The following is a 20,419-nucleotide window of genomic DNA, read 5'->3' on the forward strand; positions in this document are numbered from 1 at the left end:
AACAGTAACTACCTTTCCAACTATTGCCAATAGCTACTAGCTATAATATGCTAAAGATAAAATGTATTGCAATTGAATAGTCCCAAGGATACATTATTGATGAAGAGATGCTTAGATTTTTCAGTAAGACCTTAAATCAGGGCAGAGGGACATGTAGACAGTTGAATTAAAGACAGATTTGCACAGAACCCTAATATTTCTTTTTTTCAGAAGAATTATTCCTGCATATAATTGTATTCCCTTTCTTCAAAAATGAGGTTACCCTCCTGGAAATTTTATTTTATTCTCATTTTTCTCATTCCTGTCTTCCACAGACAAGTTTTTTTGTACTACCATATTCACTGTTTTTTTCTGCAGGTGGTTCACAATTTAGGATATGCTTTTCTAGAACCATAGTTTCAACATTGCAAACAATTTTTATCATATATGTGTTCCAGGATGTCTAAAAAAATATAGATATTAATCATATTATTTGATTATTTTTCCATCTGTAAGATTTAGGGAGGTTCATTCTTCCTTCCTAGTGGTTAGACAAAGTTGACTTCAGAAACAGCTCTTTGTGTAAATTATGGACAGGATAAGCCTGGTGTGCATGGTCAATCTACTGAAAAGCAAGTATAAATATCTCATTAAAAGATAAAACGAGTAACATATATGCACATGCCAAGGAAGATGCTAGGAAATTAGATATTTCTAGGTCATAAGGAAATACAGCAGCCTATATTAATTTATTTTATGTCCAAAACAGGTATTACTTCAAAATTAAATGTAGCTTCTTTTTCATACTGTTGTGAAATTGAGTCAACATAATGACATTTAAAGGGTGGACTTTCATGAGAAGATTTAAGGGCTCTTCAAACAGAATTCTTTTTGCTGTGCTCTTGAAACACCTCTGGTTAATACTGAGAGTTTTCTGAAAACTGAATTCTTGCCCAGCATGCTAATCGCAGCTAACTTGAGACATAAAGATTAATCCAGAACATTTTGGTATATTATTAGGAAATCTTAAATAAGTGGGGAACTTTGTTACAGAAAAGACGTAGAAGTAATTACTTGTAACCTAGAAATTCTAGCTGTTAATACTGATCAGATGTAAACAGCATTTCAGTATAGACTGAAAATTATAATGGTATCTACATAAATCAGGCTTTAGTTATTTGTGTAAGGAAAGGTAGAAGAACTTTCTTTTGTTAAGAATGTTGTTAGGACTGTGTTTAAGTTTGCTGTAAAAATCTGGCAATGCATTTCATGAGGTGTATACATTTTAGAAGTAGTATTCTTAGTTAAAGAAAACATCTATTAAGATTGGTTCTAGTACGTATTCACATAGTAGCCACACACCATAATTCTGGTGCTAACGACTATTTTGCTTCTCTTATATTCTTAAAGGTGGAAAATTTTTTCAAGTAATTGTGTTTATAAAGTGTGTGCTCAGGTTCCAAAGTGAATGACCAGTGAGTGACATTTCTTTGTGAGTATGGTTGGTGTTCAGTATACTGATTTGCTGCCTTTACAGAGAATCATCACAAGTAAATGTGGCACTTCAGGATATGGTTTAGTGGACATGGTGGTGTTGGGCTGATGATTGGACTTGATGATCTTGAAGTTCTTTTCCAACCTTGATATTTCTTTGATTCTGTAAATCTCCAAGCCCCCTGACCTTAATTGTTCTTTGTTTAGAAATGGCTAAAGTGTCACATCAGAAACTGTGCGATAAATATGAGCTAGCAAGCTTCCATTTCTCTCAGTTTTCAGAACATGAGTTTCCTTCTGACTGTGACAGCCAGGACCCACATAAAGGGGAAAAATGCTATTATATGCTTGTATTACCCAGTGCAGGTGTGTGACTTGAATGTGTCAGGCCAAGAGACAACAGCTATTAGTCTTAAAGAGAAAAGAAATATGGTGGTTTTTTGATTCTGCAGAAGTATTTAGAATCACCTGCCTGTCAGGTGACCTTATCACCTGCCTATCCAGTAATGGTTTTGGGAATGGGGGGGTTGGTTGGTTGTTTTGTTTGTTTACTGAGTGGAGAATTGAGAGCCAGACCACTCCATTTTAAGGGTTGTTCTTCAGAACTGCCTTCATTTTCATGTCCTTTATGAAGCTAAACCTCAATGGGAGCACAAGCCTAGCTGTGTTAATGCCAGTGAAAAACAAACAAACAAATAACAAAACCAAACACAGTCCAGATGGAGCGTATCCCTTTTACAGGTGTTGCTATTGCTCCCTGTTGACCCAAGCTGCCTGATGCAGCTGTGGTCCCCCTGTAAGTGGCATAGAATATGCCCAACACAGTACAGCTCTAGAGACTGGTACAGATTACACCCAACCATTAAATTGCTGATTAGTGCTCATTATGGAGCGTATATATTGTTTTTCCCACACTATTTGCATAGAAAATTTGGGTTATTTGCGTATTCCATATCTACAAGAAAGTACTAAATCTGCAAATCCAGGAAATCCAGGTTTTTTTCTGTTTCTGCTTTTACCCATGAGTGGCATAAACTTCACACTTTTTACAAGAAGTCAGAATACTTTTGATCTCTAAGAATGAGTCAGAAAGTTCTCAGGTACTTCTAGTTACTGTCTGCAAAGGCAAAGTTGCATGGAACATAAATTAAACTCATCACTGATTATAATCTTAATCACAAACATAACTGCATGAGCATAGGGATGCACAAGTCTTCTTCCAGCCAAAGGAGTCTATTGCATCTAAGAATGTTTTTTTTCTAAATTGAGCCGAGTGGTATGTTCTCCAGAGTTTCAAGGCAAGCAAAATGTCTGAATCTTGCAGATTGTTTTAGTCTCATATTTGCAAATAAGAAATACACTTCAGATATTTTTAGAAAGTTGAAAAGTGTTTTTTTTTTCACAGGGAAGAAGAATAAGCCAAACACATAACTTAAAAATGTCTTCCTTAGTTTAGCTGTATGAAAGGGATGTTGTCATCAAGAAGAATATTCAGAACAAAGACAGTAGATGTAAAGTTGACTGAGCTTCTGGAATCATAAAATTTACTGTATTCCTAATGATGATGGATTAAATTTTGTTTTATTATATTGAAAATAAGTGTAGTGAAGAAAGATGTAACAAATGCCCAAGAAATACTGTAAGAAATGAAATCCTAAAAAACTGCAGCCTCAAAAGAGAAATCCAGAATAATCTATTACATGTAATAAAAACAAGCAGCTCTGTGAACGAAGAATAGCTTTGTAGTAGAAAATCACCAAGCGAGACTGAGCACAGTCCACAGTTGGAGCTGCACTTTAGTTTTATCAAAGATGGCTAGCAGTAAAACGTGAGACATAACTTCATGAATGCCAGGAACATACATTCATGTGGGACCTCCAGAAGGTCATCTGACCCGAATCTCTGCTTAAAGCAGGTTAGGTTAGATCAACTTGCTAAGGTCCTTGTCTAGTCAAGTTTTGAAAGGTCCTTTTCAGGTCCTTCTCTGCAAAGCCCCTTTACAGGTGCTTGTCCCCGAGCATGTACTGGTGAATAGCAGTATGCCTTCCTCAATGCTGTGGGGTTCCTGTCCACCCATTTCTCCAGCTTGTCTATGTCCCCTTGAACAGCAGCCCTGCCTTCCAGCATACTGACCACTTTTTCCCAAGTTGGTATTGTCCACTCACTTGCTGCGAGTACATGCAACCCATCGTTCAGGTCATTAATTAGGACAATCAATAGTATTGGCCACTGTTTCTGATTCCTGAACAACTACTGTTAACTGGCTGCCAGTTGAATTTTGTGCTTAGAATCATCAGACTTTGAGCTTGGCTCACTGGCCATTTATTCTCCATGTTTTATTAATTTGGCTCATGACTGAGTATTTGGCTAGTTGTAGGTTCAAGCAAACTTTCTTCACATGGCACTTTAATATACACTTAGGATATGGTGGTGTTTTATGTTAAGGCGATCAGTTGCTTTGTTTATCAATTCACTAATAGATAGACAAAGGTGTCGGTGTATGAGCTGTGCTGTATGAGTGTATGCATCTGTTGGTTCATCACCAAGCAGTGTTTATCCTCATGTGACTAAAACTATACATTGGATAAACAAATAACAAGCAGGCCAAATATTTACTTATTTCTCTATTAGTTCAGTATTATGCCTCTTGTATATTCCTTTGTTATAAGGTAATTCCTACTGTTCAAGAGGACATTATAACCTGGAAAAGTAAGTCAAAATTATCAACAAACTAGATCAATGAAAAAAATAAAGTTAATAAGATGCTTGTTGAGTTGCATTAAATACTGTCATACTTCTTTTTTTGAGAGATTGAGATAGAGAAATTGCTTATCTAAGAGTAAAACACAGCATTGTAGGTTGCCTGTAGGCTAACTGAAATGAGAAGTAAATTGTTCTACAGAACAATAAATTGTTTCTGTAGTGTAACGACAGATAAGCCATATAGTTTATTGAAAGAAAGATGAAGATCGCTTAAATGTGTTTGAACAATGTTTCAGTTAACATGGATTGAAGTCCTGCAAAGTGGTATGACTATCTTATACAGTACATTAACTGGAAGAAAGTATTAATTTACTCATTTCATGAGCTAAGTGAATGCATCTGAGTGAATGTTAACATAAAAATTGAGAACCAAATCAACCTCTACAGAATCTTGATCTGTAAGCCACCGGGCAGCTCCTCTAGAACAATTTAGAGCATCCTCAAGAATGTTTGAAATTTCTGCTTTACAACAGCTCCTGGAAGGCTGCGGTGCTGGGAGTGAAGGAACAATCTGTTCAACTCCGGCAGATTTGGTGAAACAGTTTTGATGCAGACTGGTACCTGATCCTCAGGGCTCCTAACTTCCCAGCCAATTTTTAAAGGGTTGAGACAGACTCATAGCTTACAATAAAGAATTAGAAATTCACAGTATATCCATTCCGCACTATCTTTCATGTCCTATCAAACTTTATTCAATGGCCAAGGAAATGTTCAACTGATCCTTTAGTCAGTTCCTCTACTTTCCAGTAACAAATTTTACAATGATTTAGTGTTAGTAAGAACGTTTCTGAATTCCACTGCTAGTCTAAATAAATGTCTAATAATACATTTTATCTAAACTTCATGTTGCTGAATTTTATACTCTTACATGTTTGGATTTTTTAGATAGTAGTTTGTAATTATCTCTTTCGCTTATGTCTGTGTGAGATATCTTCAGGCTCTCTCTGCAAATCAGTGGGTAAATACTCGTTGAGAGACAATTCTGACCGTATGATCTAGGAAGTTTTATTTTTTAACAGTTTTCTTTTGATTCCATCCATTTTTTTTTTAATATTTCAGTTCTACAAATACTGACAGATAATTAATGAGTGATTTCAAATATTTGTTTTGCTTGAAGTTTCAATATTTTAGAATGTTTGAAGCTGATATCAGTAAAATTATTTTCTGAAACAGGTGGCTAACACTTGGGGTGTGATTATAAAGCAGAGTGTAGTGTCGTGTGGATATATATGAACTAGCTTGACTATTTGGAAGTCTCTCTCTAAGTAGTTCACCCTATCATATGAGTTATAACACTTCCTGAAGTGGCTGGATTATATAACATATTCTTTATGGCTTCAACCTTTTCCTTTCTGGAAGCATTAGTCAGAGCAAAAGTGTCAACAGACCACATTTCACATTTATTTTAATAATAAGTAAATTCCAAAATTAATCTCATTCCATCACTCTAATTTTATGTATGAAATAAAACAACCAGTAATATGAAAGTGTCAGTTGACATAATTTGTAAGCATGAAGCATTTCAAAAGAATGCATGACAAAGTTTTTATTTGGAAATTTTTGAAGATGGCTTTTATATGCATATCAAAGAATTGCATCAAGTAATTAACTATGCATTTTAACTGAGTCAACTATTAAGCAATTCTACTGTTACATCAGTGTTGGTATTTTCTTTTTTACATTGTAAATTATACTTTTTCTTTTGTTCTGCTGGACTTTTCTTGTATCCCTTGAGATTTCCCTAATGCATGGCAACTTATTTTTTGTTTTCCTAAGAAACCCCTCTTTCTTTTTGGATTAACTAAGTTTACTTCACTCATCCATCTTTCTCGCACTGCTGTTCGTTTATTGGTATTATAGGCTAGTATTACAAGAACTATTCAAGACTATAAATAGGTTTAGGAACCATTGTGCAAGGAATTAGACAACTTAGTAATAAAATCATCTATTTTCTAACAATTGTCTAAAGCTAGTTAGTTGTATTTTAGTGATAACATCCATTCCCTCTGCAGTTGCAACTTCTGTAGATTCATTCAATCCGTCCAACAAATAGTGTTTTTCTGCCATAATGCAGGTTTAAATTTTGCCTTTCTCTTTCTACATGCTTGCTGAGGGTACCTCTGCAGTCATGCAAGCTGGTTTACACTCAGCAGCCTGATTAGCTTTGATATGTAGCATCTTCTGATCTGCTTACCTGCACCTCAGTGTTGCAGTATTGCCTTCACTACTGCAGAATGCTTCAGAGGAATATAGAAGAAAGTCCGCAGAGTTTCAGAAGATACATAATAACAGAAGTTGTCTTTTTGTTCTCTTTTCTGTTTTGGTGGTTGGCCTGTGATGTGAACTGTGCAGACTGTTGGGGAGGGATTTGAGTGGGGGCTGGTTTGGGGTTTTTTTTGGTATGTGCACACATTCTATTTAATGTGTATTCCCCTTTTCAGTGCTGGTAGGTTTCAGCATCCCTGCTGTGTTACAACTCTAGCATTATTGGAGAAAATTTCTTTGAGCTGTCTTTCTGGCCTGGTTTCAGATGGAAAATGAGTTTATGTAATCACATTGTGTCCATTTGCCACTCTTTTCTCCTTGTGGCACCTTCCTGTCCCCCAGGCAACTTTGTACCTGTTAAGAGATTTGATCCAAAAGGACTGATACAGTTAAGAAAATTATTTTTCAAAACAATGTTTCATTTTCTAATGATTAACCTAACAGTTATAAAAACACTGAAAGGAGGTCATAGTTGGTATGAATGCTTGTAATGGGCACAATTGTGTAATACTTTTATGTACCCATTATTTTCATTTTCCTTTACCATTGATGCCAAGTAAAATTTGTGTGCAAAGGGTTTTGTGCTGCAACAAAAACACTACAAAATGATAATGGTAAAATATTAAGATGTATTACATTTTTCTGTAGAATAAAAAGATGTGTTGATTGAATGGTACAAAATGTTGATGCAATGTTGCAAAACTGATGAGACATTAGAAAACCAAATTATAAATACAGATGTTCTCCAGTTCAAAAGTACTCATTTGACTGTTCATTTGATGCTGAGTTGCTGAAGGTAAACATATTTTGGTTATGGAGAAGATGAAATTTTAAAAACACTGATGTGAAGTAAGCTTCAGAGTAATTTCTGTGTTATGTGATGAAAAATAACTGTGAAAACCAAAATACTGCATTAGGTAAGTTGGATTTTGAATAGGGAGAGAAGGCATCCCAAGTAAAATACAATTCCCTTTTGAATTCTTTCAGGAATGTAAATGAGTTCATAGGTTTATTTTGCATATTAAATGTTCTTCTATTTACTCAGAAGAGTATGATCAAGCACATAACGGTTCTCTAATTTAGTTTGGCTAGAAAATGTCCAAGCTGTTGTCTTGCTTTTTTCCCCCTCAGAGCATTATCAGCTGTATGTTCCTGAATCAGCTCAAGTTGGATCAGCAGTTGGCAAAATCAAAGCAAATGATGCAGACACTGGTTCAAATGCAGACATGAAGTACACAATTATAAATGGTGACGGCTCTGGGGTGTTCTCCATATCTACTGACAAAGAAACAAGGGAAGGAATTCTTTCCCTGAAGAAGGTAAGCAATAGACTTTGAATGTTCTTCATGTATGTAATTAAAATATAATGAATGCTGTATAAGCAGATATCACGATGAAAATATTTTACTGTGTAAACCTATTGAACCATGAACTTCAGTAGTCTAAGCTTCTCCACATTGCTTCTTGAGACAGTTTAAGTCCTTGCAGGAAAGGTAGGAGGAAAAGAAATTGAAGGAATGAAACAGTTATTTAAATCTTCTGTGATTTTTGAATGGTCATATCTAATATTTGTAATAAACTAAATCCTACTGAATTTTTGATTAAGATAGTTTATTTTTTCTGAATGATGGTTTTGCACGTTAGATTTCTTTGAAAAAAGTAAAATCTGGCTGAAAGTTATACTGTTATCCCCAGACCACATGAATCTTGACATATAAAGTTTATCTGTGGCAATGAATGTATAATTCCGTTTTCATAGACTACTGTTCTTTGACTTTCTTGCCAGCTGGCATCTAAAGGGTCAAGTATTGTGTATTGTGTAATGTAAATACCGACTTGCTTATAAAGACTCAAAATGTAACTGGTTAAGCCATCATACAGTTATAATTTATATGGATTTTCTATAGTCATCCCAGTCTATTTAAGCTATTAATTATAAAGTGTTCTTGCCATTTAATTTCATTCTTAAATGAAATCCCTGATCAAATCTAATTCCATAGTTATTTTCATCTCTGTATTAAGTCCTCTGAATCGAGTTCGTAGTGAACATTTCCTGAAGTGTCTTCCAGCTTATGTTAATATTCAATGGATAGATCTAAATTTACTTTTATAATAACTCAGAGGGATGGGTTACTATGTTTAAGTAATATTTTAAAAAAAAAAAACTCTCCAATAAAGGGAAATAATTTCTTGATTTCAGTTTTCACTTCGACTAACAGACATCAGTTAGCAAGTCTCATGTGGATTTGTTGTAACCGAGTCTTGTAGGCATCAGTTATATCCATGCAGCCTTAAAAAGTAAAAGTGAATTTGTATTCATATTTGGTAATGTGTATTCTGGGACTGATTAACAGTCAGAGGAATGAAAACCAGAGAAAATGTGGGGAAAGGCAATAAATAAAAACTCTTATAAAAAATGTTATTTTTTTGCATCTGAATAGATATGTATGTATGTAAATTTTTATTTAACATCTTAAGAAGCATTTTGTAACTGGAGGAAATGTTATTTTTATAATTCATAATTATTTAAAAAGAGTTCTCTCCCAGTGTCTTAAAAAGCTTTAATTTAGTGTCTTTTATAAAGGTTGTGTAATACCGACCTCTTCCAGCCACATAAAATCAAAATCTGTCTTTTCAATACCACTGAAGTTATGTCCTGGTGTCCTTGATGTAGCTAATGACATAATCTGTTATTTCTTCTTCAAAATAAGCATTTTTCTCCATTTAAAAGTTCACCATGATTATTGTTCATTAATATTTATGCATATTGAGAAGATGAAGCAGAAGGAAAGAATTTGCAACAAAACTAAAAAGTCCCTACATAAAATGTGTAAAACCACATTTCTTACTGTTTTTGGCAGCCAAAATAGCTTCAGATAAATTTTTACTATGTTTCAGAATGTGACAAAAGCGTATGTTGCCTCTTCTTATACATAGACATCACAGTGATTTGAGTCATTTTCCCATCAAGACAAGAAGGGGTACATTTTTCTTAGGTAATGTTGTATTTCAGTTGAGCAGAAATGCAGCACTTAAAGCTACATAAATTGGTGTGGAATACCTCTATTATTTCCTCAGAGAAGTTATAATATCCCCTTGTACAGTATAAAAAGGTAATCTAATTTTTTTTTACTCAGATCTTGTATGCTGTTTAATAAGTGTTTTATATACTGTATGCTGTAATTACCTTTAATTTACATTGGGTTTGAAGCTGAATTATTTTAACAGCCTAGCCCAAACAGGCAATAAAACCACTAAGAGCAGAATCAGTTTTCTTTCATATATCAGATGCCAGTACCTTCTATAACCATCGACGAGAATGATTTGTCTTCTTTCCAATACTTCTCTGGAAGAATGTATGGTAAGCCCATCAGAAAAGCCAGAAGTAAATATCCTGTTGTGTCTGAAGATCTGAAGTCCTCCTCAAACCTTTGAAACTTCACTTTTTTAATCTGAAGCAAAAATACAATTTCTCAGTGCCTCCATGCTAGACTGATCAACAGGCATGCAGCGTCTGTGAGTGCGGGAAGGAATCTTTTCTGGTCTCATTCTGGGCTGACCCAAAACATCTGGTACTTTCATTATCTTCCCTATTGACAAGCCCTGTGGAGCCACCCTTCAAAGGTCTCAAGGTCTCAAAGGTCCTGCTACATAGGGTTGATTGCAGATTGTCATGAAGGATTTCCCCTTTGCCTCATGCAATTCTTTGTTTGAGTGGGAGACTAGAGGAAACCAAACCAAAATAGTACTGTGAAATCCAGTGCTCTCTGGATCCTTCAGACAGTGGCTGGTCACCATTTTCCCACCTTGTTGTGACTTCCAGAGAAGTTTGCTAGGACTGTCCTGACCACAAGCCCACAAGTATCATTTAGGCTTCACAGGAGAGAAATGGTCTGAACAGCCCATGTTTCTTCCATTGTATATAATGAGACTGGAAATGTTCAGGAAGCAGCTATTTACTTCTCATAATATTCTGCTGTTTCTTTTGGGAGTCTGATATTAGAAACACAAACTGCAGTACAATGCACAGCAGTATTTTCCAGTTAGCCTTGTGGCTGGTCGCTCGAACTACATTTATTATCTTCAGTTTTGCATGAAAATCGGAATAACCAAGGAGTCCATGTGAAGATATGTGGGTAGTGGTCACGGAAATACATTGTGCTTTGGGAAAATAAGAAACATGAACGAAAATTCTGTTTAGGTCCTTCTGAAATGTAAAGGTATTGTTTTCTTTCCAGGAGAGTGTTGGGACAACGTTAAGTAAATCGAGAAATGATCATCTGGTTTTCTAGAGAGACAGGATAGTGCTGCCTATAAGAGAACCTTATAGCTACAGTTAATGACTGAAGCAGGCAACTGATATTCAAGGCCTGCCTGTGATTGAATGCGGGAGAATTTAAACTCGGGTTTTACATATTTGAAGCGAACATCTTTAGAAATCATTTATTTGAGTATTTTCTTCTCTTGGACAGAGCAATGGAGTCAGAAAGGACAGAGCCATATCTTTTTATTTGGCTATTTGGAGTTAAAAGAGTCCTACTGTGAACCTGATGGGATAGTTGGAATATTTCTTTTGTAAATATAGATTATTTCGCATTGTCATTTTTATGCCCAAATTCTTGCTGAATTAGAATAGCTTAGGAATTTTGAGATTAATTATGATTAATAAATTATATAAAATTCACTATTAACAATTAATATTAATTAAGTAATATTTACTATTAATAATTAATTCATATTAATAAAATATACTGATAAACGGCTCAGATTACATGAAATAATGGGTAGGTCTTTGAGCAAATTTCTTAGCACAACATTAGACAGGCTATAAAAGGGGGCCAATTTTGTTCTTCAAATTTAATATAAATGTCAATTTTAACACATACACAGTGTTTAAGAAGCCTAGCAAAATACAGTTCTGTAGATTCTAACTGCAACCAGATATCATTTTTTTTACATTTATCAAAAGTAAAAGGAAAACTGATAACAACTGGACTTGTGAGTTGTTCAAAGATGTGGAATATCACAGGATATGCTTTGCTTTTAAATTTCATTACTTCTCCTCAGGAGAAAACAAGGAAAATAAAAAAAAATGTTATGAATTTGACTCTTGGTAATAATAATAGTCTTTAGTACAGTATGTGTCTTTTCTGTCTAAAATAACTCAATGTCAAATATAATGTTTTTTCACCTCTGTGAATCACAGTGCAGGAGAGTAAGCTCTTTATCTCTTACGTCCTAGTGTCTGATTCTTGTATTCAGAGATGTTATAGGAAGAAGAAGGAGGAAAACGAAAGTAAAAAAAAAAACTTTGGTTATGCTTGAAATGTTAGCTTTTTCTGGTTATCTGAATGGATTATTCTTGTATTTCTAGACCTAAAAAAAAGTGTTGGTATTGTGTGATTGAATAACCACACAAAAGGAAGAAAACAAGACTTTAGGCTTTGTGTTATTCCTCGTGCGTTTTCTGGGAGGAATTAATCTTCCTCTACAACCTAATCCAGTCATTGTCAGTATAAACATAACTTAATTTTCCAAAAAGTCATCACAGTTACAATTTGCAATCCTATTTTAAACCTGTTTAATCTTAGAATACGTATGTTGCAGAGCAATGCAAATTACTATTTAGTATTTCCCTGCTCATAACAGAAATATAACATAAATTAATGAACAATATCTGAATTAGAATTTACTAAATATGTATTTTTTAATTAATTTATTTAATTTGAGTACCATACTTAGCTCTTTTTTTAGAGTGATAGATTTATCAGGCTATGGTAAATTTCCATACCTTTCAAATTTTTATTTATTCATTCAGGAAAGGGAGACAGAGAAAGCAAAAGACAAAAAAGTCTCATACAATTAGAGTTAAGAGAATGAACTAATTGTCCTTCAATACATAAAGGAGAAATCAAAGAAATATATAGCATATATAAATCCTGACCATTTTTCTTATTATCATCAGTAAAATTTACTGTAGATTTTACCTACAAAATGCACACTGACATTGACAAATCACACATTGAGTTCCTCATATTTCTTGCCCTAAGTATTACTTTTCCACTCTTTGGGGTAATAGGAAATACCATTTTAGACTTGGTTGAAGGCTTGAATACTTGTACTGAATTCTATTCAGGCAGGCTATCAAGTCCACAGAGAATGATACTGGTCGTAGTGGAATTCTGCCATGCCATAATGTCATAATAATTTCTACGATTAAAAAAAAATCCATGTGTATGCAACTTCTTTTAGTGTTATGCCTGTGTTTTGACACTGTTGGAAACTTCGTGGTAGTATATATATTTGTACAAACTACCTGCTTTGCTTGGTGTAATAATAAATATTAACCTACCTATCCTTCTTTATAAATTGGCTGAAGGTAGACATTTGTAACCCAGTAAATATTGAGCTATTATCAAGAAAGACTGCTTTTGCTCAACGTAAAAACCCATTTAAAAAATTGCAACCTGAAACTTTAAAATCTATTCTACCACTGCATGGTCTGGCATATTTTCATGAAACAGATAAATGACCACTGCATGCTTTATGTCATCTTGGGTTTACTTGTTTCCCAGAAACTTTCCTAACTTTATGGAAGTGCAGACATATACTGATAAACGTTGCAACAGGGATTCTCCTTGATACTTCTGTGTTTAAACAGCTTCGGTCCTAAGTGACTCATTATGTGGTAGCTCTGGCAGGTTTTTCTCCCATTGGCCTTGCTCTCATCATTGCAGTCAGCCCCTACAGTCAGTATAGTACAATTCTGGACTGAGATACTGGCTTGGACTCTACCTGGAAAGTAGACATATGCTAAGATTGCAGGAGACTTCAGCAGAGACTGACAGTTCTTCATTTATACATTTATTTTTCTCTGCCATATCAAGAAGAAGGTAGTTACTCAGACCGTAAAGTGGGATAAATAAGCTTTTGCAGAACAGCAAATAATTCGTCTTTTGCCATTGGTTATGAGTTTTGAGATCAGTTTCTTAAGATGTTCAAAGCATCTAAAGTAAACTGGTATTTTTTAAAGCTATTTCAGTAACTATAACTAACGGACAATATCTAGAAAAAATAACTTCTCACATGAAATTCTCCAAGGGCTGTCTATGAAGAGCAGACAGTTACTTTAGCGAGACTGAAGAAACCAACACAAAATAGTTGTGGTCCTGTAAACATGGCTTCCAGTAAAAACATTGCCTAATTCTGTATCTGCTAACGGAACCTCATTACTTGTGTACTTTCAAGTTAAATATCCATTTAATCCCCTCTACTACATAACTATCTGACGCTGGAAGAGTTGAGAGTTGAGTGTGTCATGTTTATCTTATATCTTGCATAAGACAGTGTAATAACATGCTAATGTAGGGTTAAAATAAATATATCAAGTCGGTAAAATTAGTTCACAATAATCTGAAAACCAGCTGAACTAGGGAGGTGCAATTTTCACATGTGTAAATAGAAAGCTAGAAATGGGCCTCCTAGGAAAGACAGTATGCATGCTGTGTGATATATGAGTCAGACCCCCAGCTTCTTCCTTCCTAGTGCAGAGGTAGGGTTCCTAGTAGGAGTCTATTAATGTAAATAGCAGGGCAATATTCAACTGGCAGTAGCACTTCTGACGAATGGTACAGCTGGGGATGTGCCTTCTACTGGGTTTTATTGGAACATTAGGCCCTGTAGAAGGCATATCCCCATCTGCAGACTTCCTTCCCATTTATGACTGCATAATCCATGTGCCGTGCAGCAGTACATAGTGAGACAAGCTGAAGAGTTGTCTCCCTCTGTGCCAGTGAAGAATTGAAAAGAATGGTCCAGAATATAGGGATACACCCTTTCTGATTAGAAAAGCACACAGGCACATGTTTAGGCTATTCTTACACATAGCCTTACGGAGTGTTTTTCTGCAAGGAGTTGCTTTTTTCAGCTGAGGATTTAAGCAAAGAGATGCCCAAAATAATTTTATTATCTCTGTCACTGTCTATTAAACGTGTTAATTAAAGATACAAAGTTAATTTAATTTGGGATACATCAGTGTCTAACTTTTTCAGTATTTAGCATTGACCAATAAAAAGTGAAAGGTGATAAAATTCAGAGACTACATTATCATGGAAGAAGAATCTGACTCTCATTCTAAACACTGAGTTTCTCCAAAGCTGGTACCTCACCCACAGTTGGGTCGTAGAGAAAACCTGAATCCATCCTGCTCCATGTATATCCTTGCACTTACAAGATATGGCCGTGGCTGCCAGAATATCACAGAATATTGTCCCTTTCCAGTAACGTGAAGAAATGTGGTTTAAGTTAAATGGAAAAGATGTAGTTAGCTTGCTAGCAGGCTAAAATGAAGCACAGAATGGTATTGATAAATCTTTCTTTCTGCCAACAGCCACTCAACTATGAAAAAAAGAAATCATATACACTTAATATAGAAGGAGCAAATACTCACCTTGATTTCCGCTTTTCGCACTTGGGACCATTCAAAGATGTAACAATGTTGAAGATCATTGTTGGCGATGTGGATGAACCTCCGCTCTTCACTATGCCTTCCTATGTCATGGAAGTTTATGAAAATGCAAAGATTGGGACTGCTGTTGGCACAGTAACAGCACAAGACCCTGACACTGCCAACAGTTTAGTGAGGTATAGTAAGTCCAAATTATATGGGATTGGATTCCACCAGCTAAAGGGTTAATGCGATCCGGGACGTATGAAACTATGTCTTTTATTTTAGTACATAAAGGGAAATATAGGTCAGAACAGTGTCATGGTCAGTCTGTATGGATTAGATTTAATAACATAATCTTCAACCTTCTGTTGGTTTGCACTAAAACTGCATCTCTCCACTGGTCTGAGCAAAGGTCTGTGTGCAGGGGTTCCTGTAACAGCACCTCCCCAAGCAGCACACGGAACAAGGCCAGTATATGTGACCACACCATATAAAACGGTGCACTTCACTGTCCTGCTGCCAGTCAGTATTGTGCCCCTAGTAGTAAATCTGTGCAGGATCATAACGCTGTTTTTTCCTTGTCATGCTGGTATTGTGCTAGTCCTCTGCACACTTGCCGCACTGTAGTTGTCCCAGATGCTTGTGCAAGACAGGAACTGGTTTAGGTACACCTTTCCTCACAGACATGCAGTATAATTTTTGCAAAGTTATGTTTGAGGAGGAAACGATTATTTTGTAATATGCCTCATTCTTAAATAAAATGGTCTCATTAAAAACAAACAAACAAACAAACAAAAAAAACAAAGAAAGGAAGATCTCTGTGTTGCTGCTCTGGCCAGAATATTTTATATAATAACCGAACTGGCTTAGAAATAGGTCATGGTCTGAACTAAGGAACTGAAATCAAGATGGAAATACCCCCACAGCAAGCTTGAAAAAGCATTGATGCCAAAAATATACGTATGGATATTAATTTGATGACTTCTAAATTTAAGTTCATTTGGATTTAACCTTGAAAATTCCAGTATTGGGGTTGGAATTCATTTACAGGTTTAGTGTAAAGTTTTCAGTTACTTATTTTCAGCTTTAGTAGGATCCAGTGACAATTTTTACTGGTTTCATTTGTGGGATGAATTACGTTCTAAAAATTGACATTGTGACAGTGTGAGAATTCTGTGGAAAAATACATGAATGTTTGTCTCAAAGGTGGTAGTGGGTTTAAACCGTTTCAGAAAAAAATTCTTCATGAATACATATTTGATGTTATTCCTTTTTATAACATAGTGGTATAGCTTTTGTGGAAATCATGTGAGTATATACTTGGAAAACAGTTTTTCTTAAGCTAATTGAGCATTTTTAGAGTCTTGACTGAGTTTAAATTTGTTGGACTATTATGTGTAATAGTCTTGGTAAGATGAAACAATTTTTGCAGAACAATGAAAGCATCAGGTTTTTATGGTTCTCTTGTGCTAATAATCTAAGATTCAAAATGTTTAGTGTCAGACAATCAATATATACAATTTCTTAGTGGCAAGTTATTGCCTTTGAAAAATTGTCACTATGGTATTTGTGTCTAAATCATAACATAAATTAGAGAATTTCACTAAAAATAACTGCCAAGTGCCTGTAGCTTTAATACTGTAATTCTGAAACAACAGCTAACACAGTCAGACATATTAGTCATCGTGGTAGTTTAGGAGTAGGAAGGGCAAGTGCAGATTTGAGTAGTTCCCCATAAATCAACACTCTGTGGCCTCTAAGAGTTTTGTCTAGAAAGGGGTGAGACAACGATGCTAAAAGGAAAGCAGCAGTTTGTACAAAGACTGGGAAGGCCAGATATATTTTCTGGTTGAAACAGGCAATAATTTGGAGATAGGGGGATGGAATGAAAAATATTTCCAAATACTTTGATTTTTGTATTGACCTTTTTTTTTCCAAACAGGAATTTGTAACCAGTGATTGAGGCCAGAATATTAAACATACATATTAGTCAAATTATTGAGGAGAAAAATTGTCCTTACTTTTGCCTATCCTATTTGTTTCCCCCATTGACATTTATTTTTGCATTGTTCTGTCTGTCTCTCTCTGTTCTAATGGGGAGAAAAAACAACTGCTAGCAAAGTGAGTCATGAAGCTCTGAAAGGAGCCAACCCTCACTTATGTTAGAGGGGTTCAGCAAGGGCAGTAGCAGCTCAGGTATCCTTGGAATATCATTATAGTGTGACCAGATACTCTAGCCAGGCTTTATCCATGGCGGTGGAACTGACAGTGAATATCGTTTCACGTCAGTGCGTTGTTTCACAACAGTGAATATTGTTTCACGTCGGTGTGTGGGACCCTGGAGAGGCACCAGGCTGGGTCGGTGTGCCCTCAGGTTCTCCTTGCGCCTCCTCCCTCAGGAGGAGACAGACTGCTCTGGGAACAGGCAACTTTAACCCCCCTTCCCTCACCTCACTTCGCACACAGACCCCGACGCGGTGCGGAAGGGCTTTGTGTTGTTTCACGATTAGGCCGCAGTGTGGGAAACGATGAGTTGGAAGCGGCACACGGCCTTGAGAAGCGGGCCAGGCTGGCTGGGCTGGGCTGGGCTCGCTGGGCTGGGCTGCTGCTCCACCGGAGACCGGGCCCGGCCCCACGCTCCGCTCACAGCGGCAGGTGACGGAGCGGCTCGGAGGAGGCCGGTTTTCCCAGAAGTGCACACACGGTGCGCTTAGGTCCGTCTGTGCTGGTTTGCAAGGAACGCCTCCGCTGTTCGTCTGAAACCCTGATGAGTCTGAAAGATAGTCTGAGGGTCATGAGGTCATGTCTCTCCTTCATTTCCACACAATTCCAAGTTCATTCAAAATGAAAACAGTGATTATAAAAACAAAACCAGGAAGATTCAATGTAACTTCCCCAGAAAGCACAGAACACACAGTCTCCATTGTTGTCCAGCTGCTAAAAGAGATACAGTGCTGTGGTTTGTTCACTGCCCAATTAACTAACACTTAATTTTGATGGCAGGAGTCATTGTTATAACCAGAATAATGGTTAGAGGAGCAGTTGCAGTAACTAAAAATGCTGAAAGGAAGTCTTTTTAAAAATAAAGTGTTTGAGCTAAACCACAAAAATAATAACAACCTCTATTATTATCAGTAGAGAGGGGTTCTGAATGCTATTTTTCTCCTTATTTCCTCACTGTGATTTCATCACGGAGATTTCAGCTTGTTCCTCAGCAGAGCAGTCTTCAGAGGGCACTGACTTTGTGCCAGTGATTGTACTGCTGTTTTACGTTTTCAAGCCCAGCAAAAGAGCCTCTGTAATAACAAATGTAGCTATTATTGGTTTCTTTTATTACAGACATTATCTAGTTGTCAGTTTGGGCTGTTTTAAAGGATTTTCCTTTATAAGTTAATTTTTTTTTCCTTCAAATAGATACAAATGCATTTTCAGGGAAACTCTCAAAGATGATGTTGTGAAATAAAATATTATTCTATTGCAATATGAAAAGCAAACATAATCATAGATGTCATAAGAAATAAAGATATTAAAACTCCATCATGTATTAATTTTAAGGAAAAATATTTTTTGAGGGGTTCTAAACCCAGCTATTTACTTGAAAAATTGTGTCCTAAATCAGTGGGAAACATCCTAAATTGTAATTCATTCACAGGGATTACTGCCTTGTTGGAACATTTATGGGAAACTAAACCTCTTTCATTGCATTGTGTCAAGGAGTCTGGTTCCATACCAAAATCTTTCGTTGCTTGAAAGGATCAGGGTTAAGTCATGTCTTATAATAATATCTGGTGCGCAAGCAGGTCTTCAAAGTTTCCCGTACAATATGAAAGAAATCATGACTATTAAATGCTTTAATTCTAGTTTTGTTTTAGTATATTATTCATTTTAAATCTCTCCATACTTAGAAATGATCTTTTTTCTTCCTGAACCCACACACAGAAGACTTCCGTGGAGACTAGGGGTGAAAACGGCTGTTAGTTGGCAGGTTGCATGTGCGCGTTGAGAGCAGCCCTAGGCTGCTAGTGTTCCTCAGGGCTGCGGCAGCGCCTGTTGGAGCCCCACCATCTTCCTGTAGGGAGTTCTTGGGCGGCCCGTCCGCCTAACCACGATGCACACTCCCCGTGATCCTTGGAGCTTTCTGACTGCATCTGGTCTGTTTGCAGTGGAGTGGTTTTCAGAAAAATGATGTTGCTGCTGTTCCCAAAGCCTCCTCCAAGATTCAGAAAAGATCAAAGGAGTAGTTTTAGAAACGCATGTGGTAGTGAAAATAGTCGCATGACGTAGGCAACTTCCCTCATATTATTTGGTTCCAGTTTGATACTGTCTTATGAGGAACTGAAAGTCTTTATTAACACTGTACCCTGGTAAGAGCGGTTTTTGAGAAATGTCATGCTGTTGTAGAAATACTGTAAAGTCAGCTCACTCCGTTTGCTGCTGCCGTGGAATCTTTGTCGTGCAGCGGTACAGGAGGCAAATCACTGTTCTGAGCGCTAATGACAGAGCCTCTGTCCCCTCTATTTGTTACTCCCACTTACCATGTGGGTTGTTTGCATTGCTGGGCAGGAATGGTCTCTTCCCAGCTATTTAACAGAAGACCCCTGACGAACGGGGTATGGGTACTGATCAGCACTCTGTGTGTGACAGTAACGTCAAACGATAAGAAATGTAAGCACCTTCCCTTTTCAGAATGGTGTCTATCATGGCTTGGTTAAAAAAAAACCTTACATTTCATTGGATTCTTGGATGGTTGATTAGGTTTTGTTATATTAATACGCTGGAATTCAAGTCATTGTTGTGTTGGACCCTGACCAGTTGGTAACCTACCTCAATGTAATATATATTATTCGCTAGGACTGAAATTGATTAGCTATAGGAAACTTAAGTATTCTTAGTGCCTTCCTGATGTCACTAGTAAATGAAATTCTTCACTGAGCTCTTGTCACTACTGCTAAAAAAGCTGTAAAACACAGAAGAAATAAATATGAAACATAAAAGTGCACATGGTTGTCTTTCTTAGAAAACAATTGTTTTACTTCCAGGAAAGGCAGAACCAGCCAACCAATGAGAAAACAATAGCAACAAAGTAGCAAACATAAATAACAAAAAAAAGTCAGAAAAATATTTTTTTTCCCCCCTCTATGACTATCAGACTGTTCATTTTGTGCTAAGGTAGTCAAGAATACAAGTACAGTCTCAGCCCTGATTCTGGCTTCTCACTTTTCTGATGTTCTTATGGTATTGCCTTATAAGAGATGATGTATCATAATGGTTATGATACATATATATATTAGTGAGTACAAAAATTGCTTTCCAACACCATACTTGGTATCTAGAAGCTATAATGAATCCAAAGTTGCCTTACCCAAGTTTGATTTAAATTGACAGCCTTCTCTTCCTTTCTTTCATATAGACTACTGAAAAATTAAAGAATGCCAAGTACATAGGTTTATAACAATTAATGTGGTGTAG

General features: G+C 36.2%; 1 protein-coding gene across 1 annotated transcript in view; it reads left to right on the forward strand.

The window, feature by feature from the left end:
- Window positions 1-20,419, forward strand: part of LOC104620234 (cadherin-18-like) — a gene marked incomplete at both ends in the record, with an annotated part of 33,571 nt that overhangs the window by 4,460 nt on the left and 8,692 nt on the right. Inside the window, 2 exons of the mRNA XM_010286427.1 lie at window positions 7,633-7,820; window positions 14,891-15,144. Coding sequence (XP_010284729.1) covers window positions 7,633-7,820; window positions 14,891-15,144 — 442 coding nt within the window. The remainder of the gene's footprint in view (window positions 1-7,632; window positions 7,821-14,890; window positions 15,145-20,419) is intronic.

Source organism: Phaethon lepturus, unplaced genomic scaffold, assembly GCF_000687285.1.
Source record: "Phaethon lepturus isolate BGI_N335 unplaced genomic scaffold, ASM68728v1 scaffold10260, whole genome shotgun sequence".
Taxonomy (NCBI): domain Eukaryota; kingdom Metazoa; phylum Chordata; class Aves; order Phaethontiformes; family Phaethontidae; genus Phaethon; species Phaethon lepturus.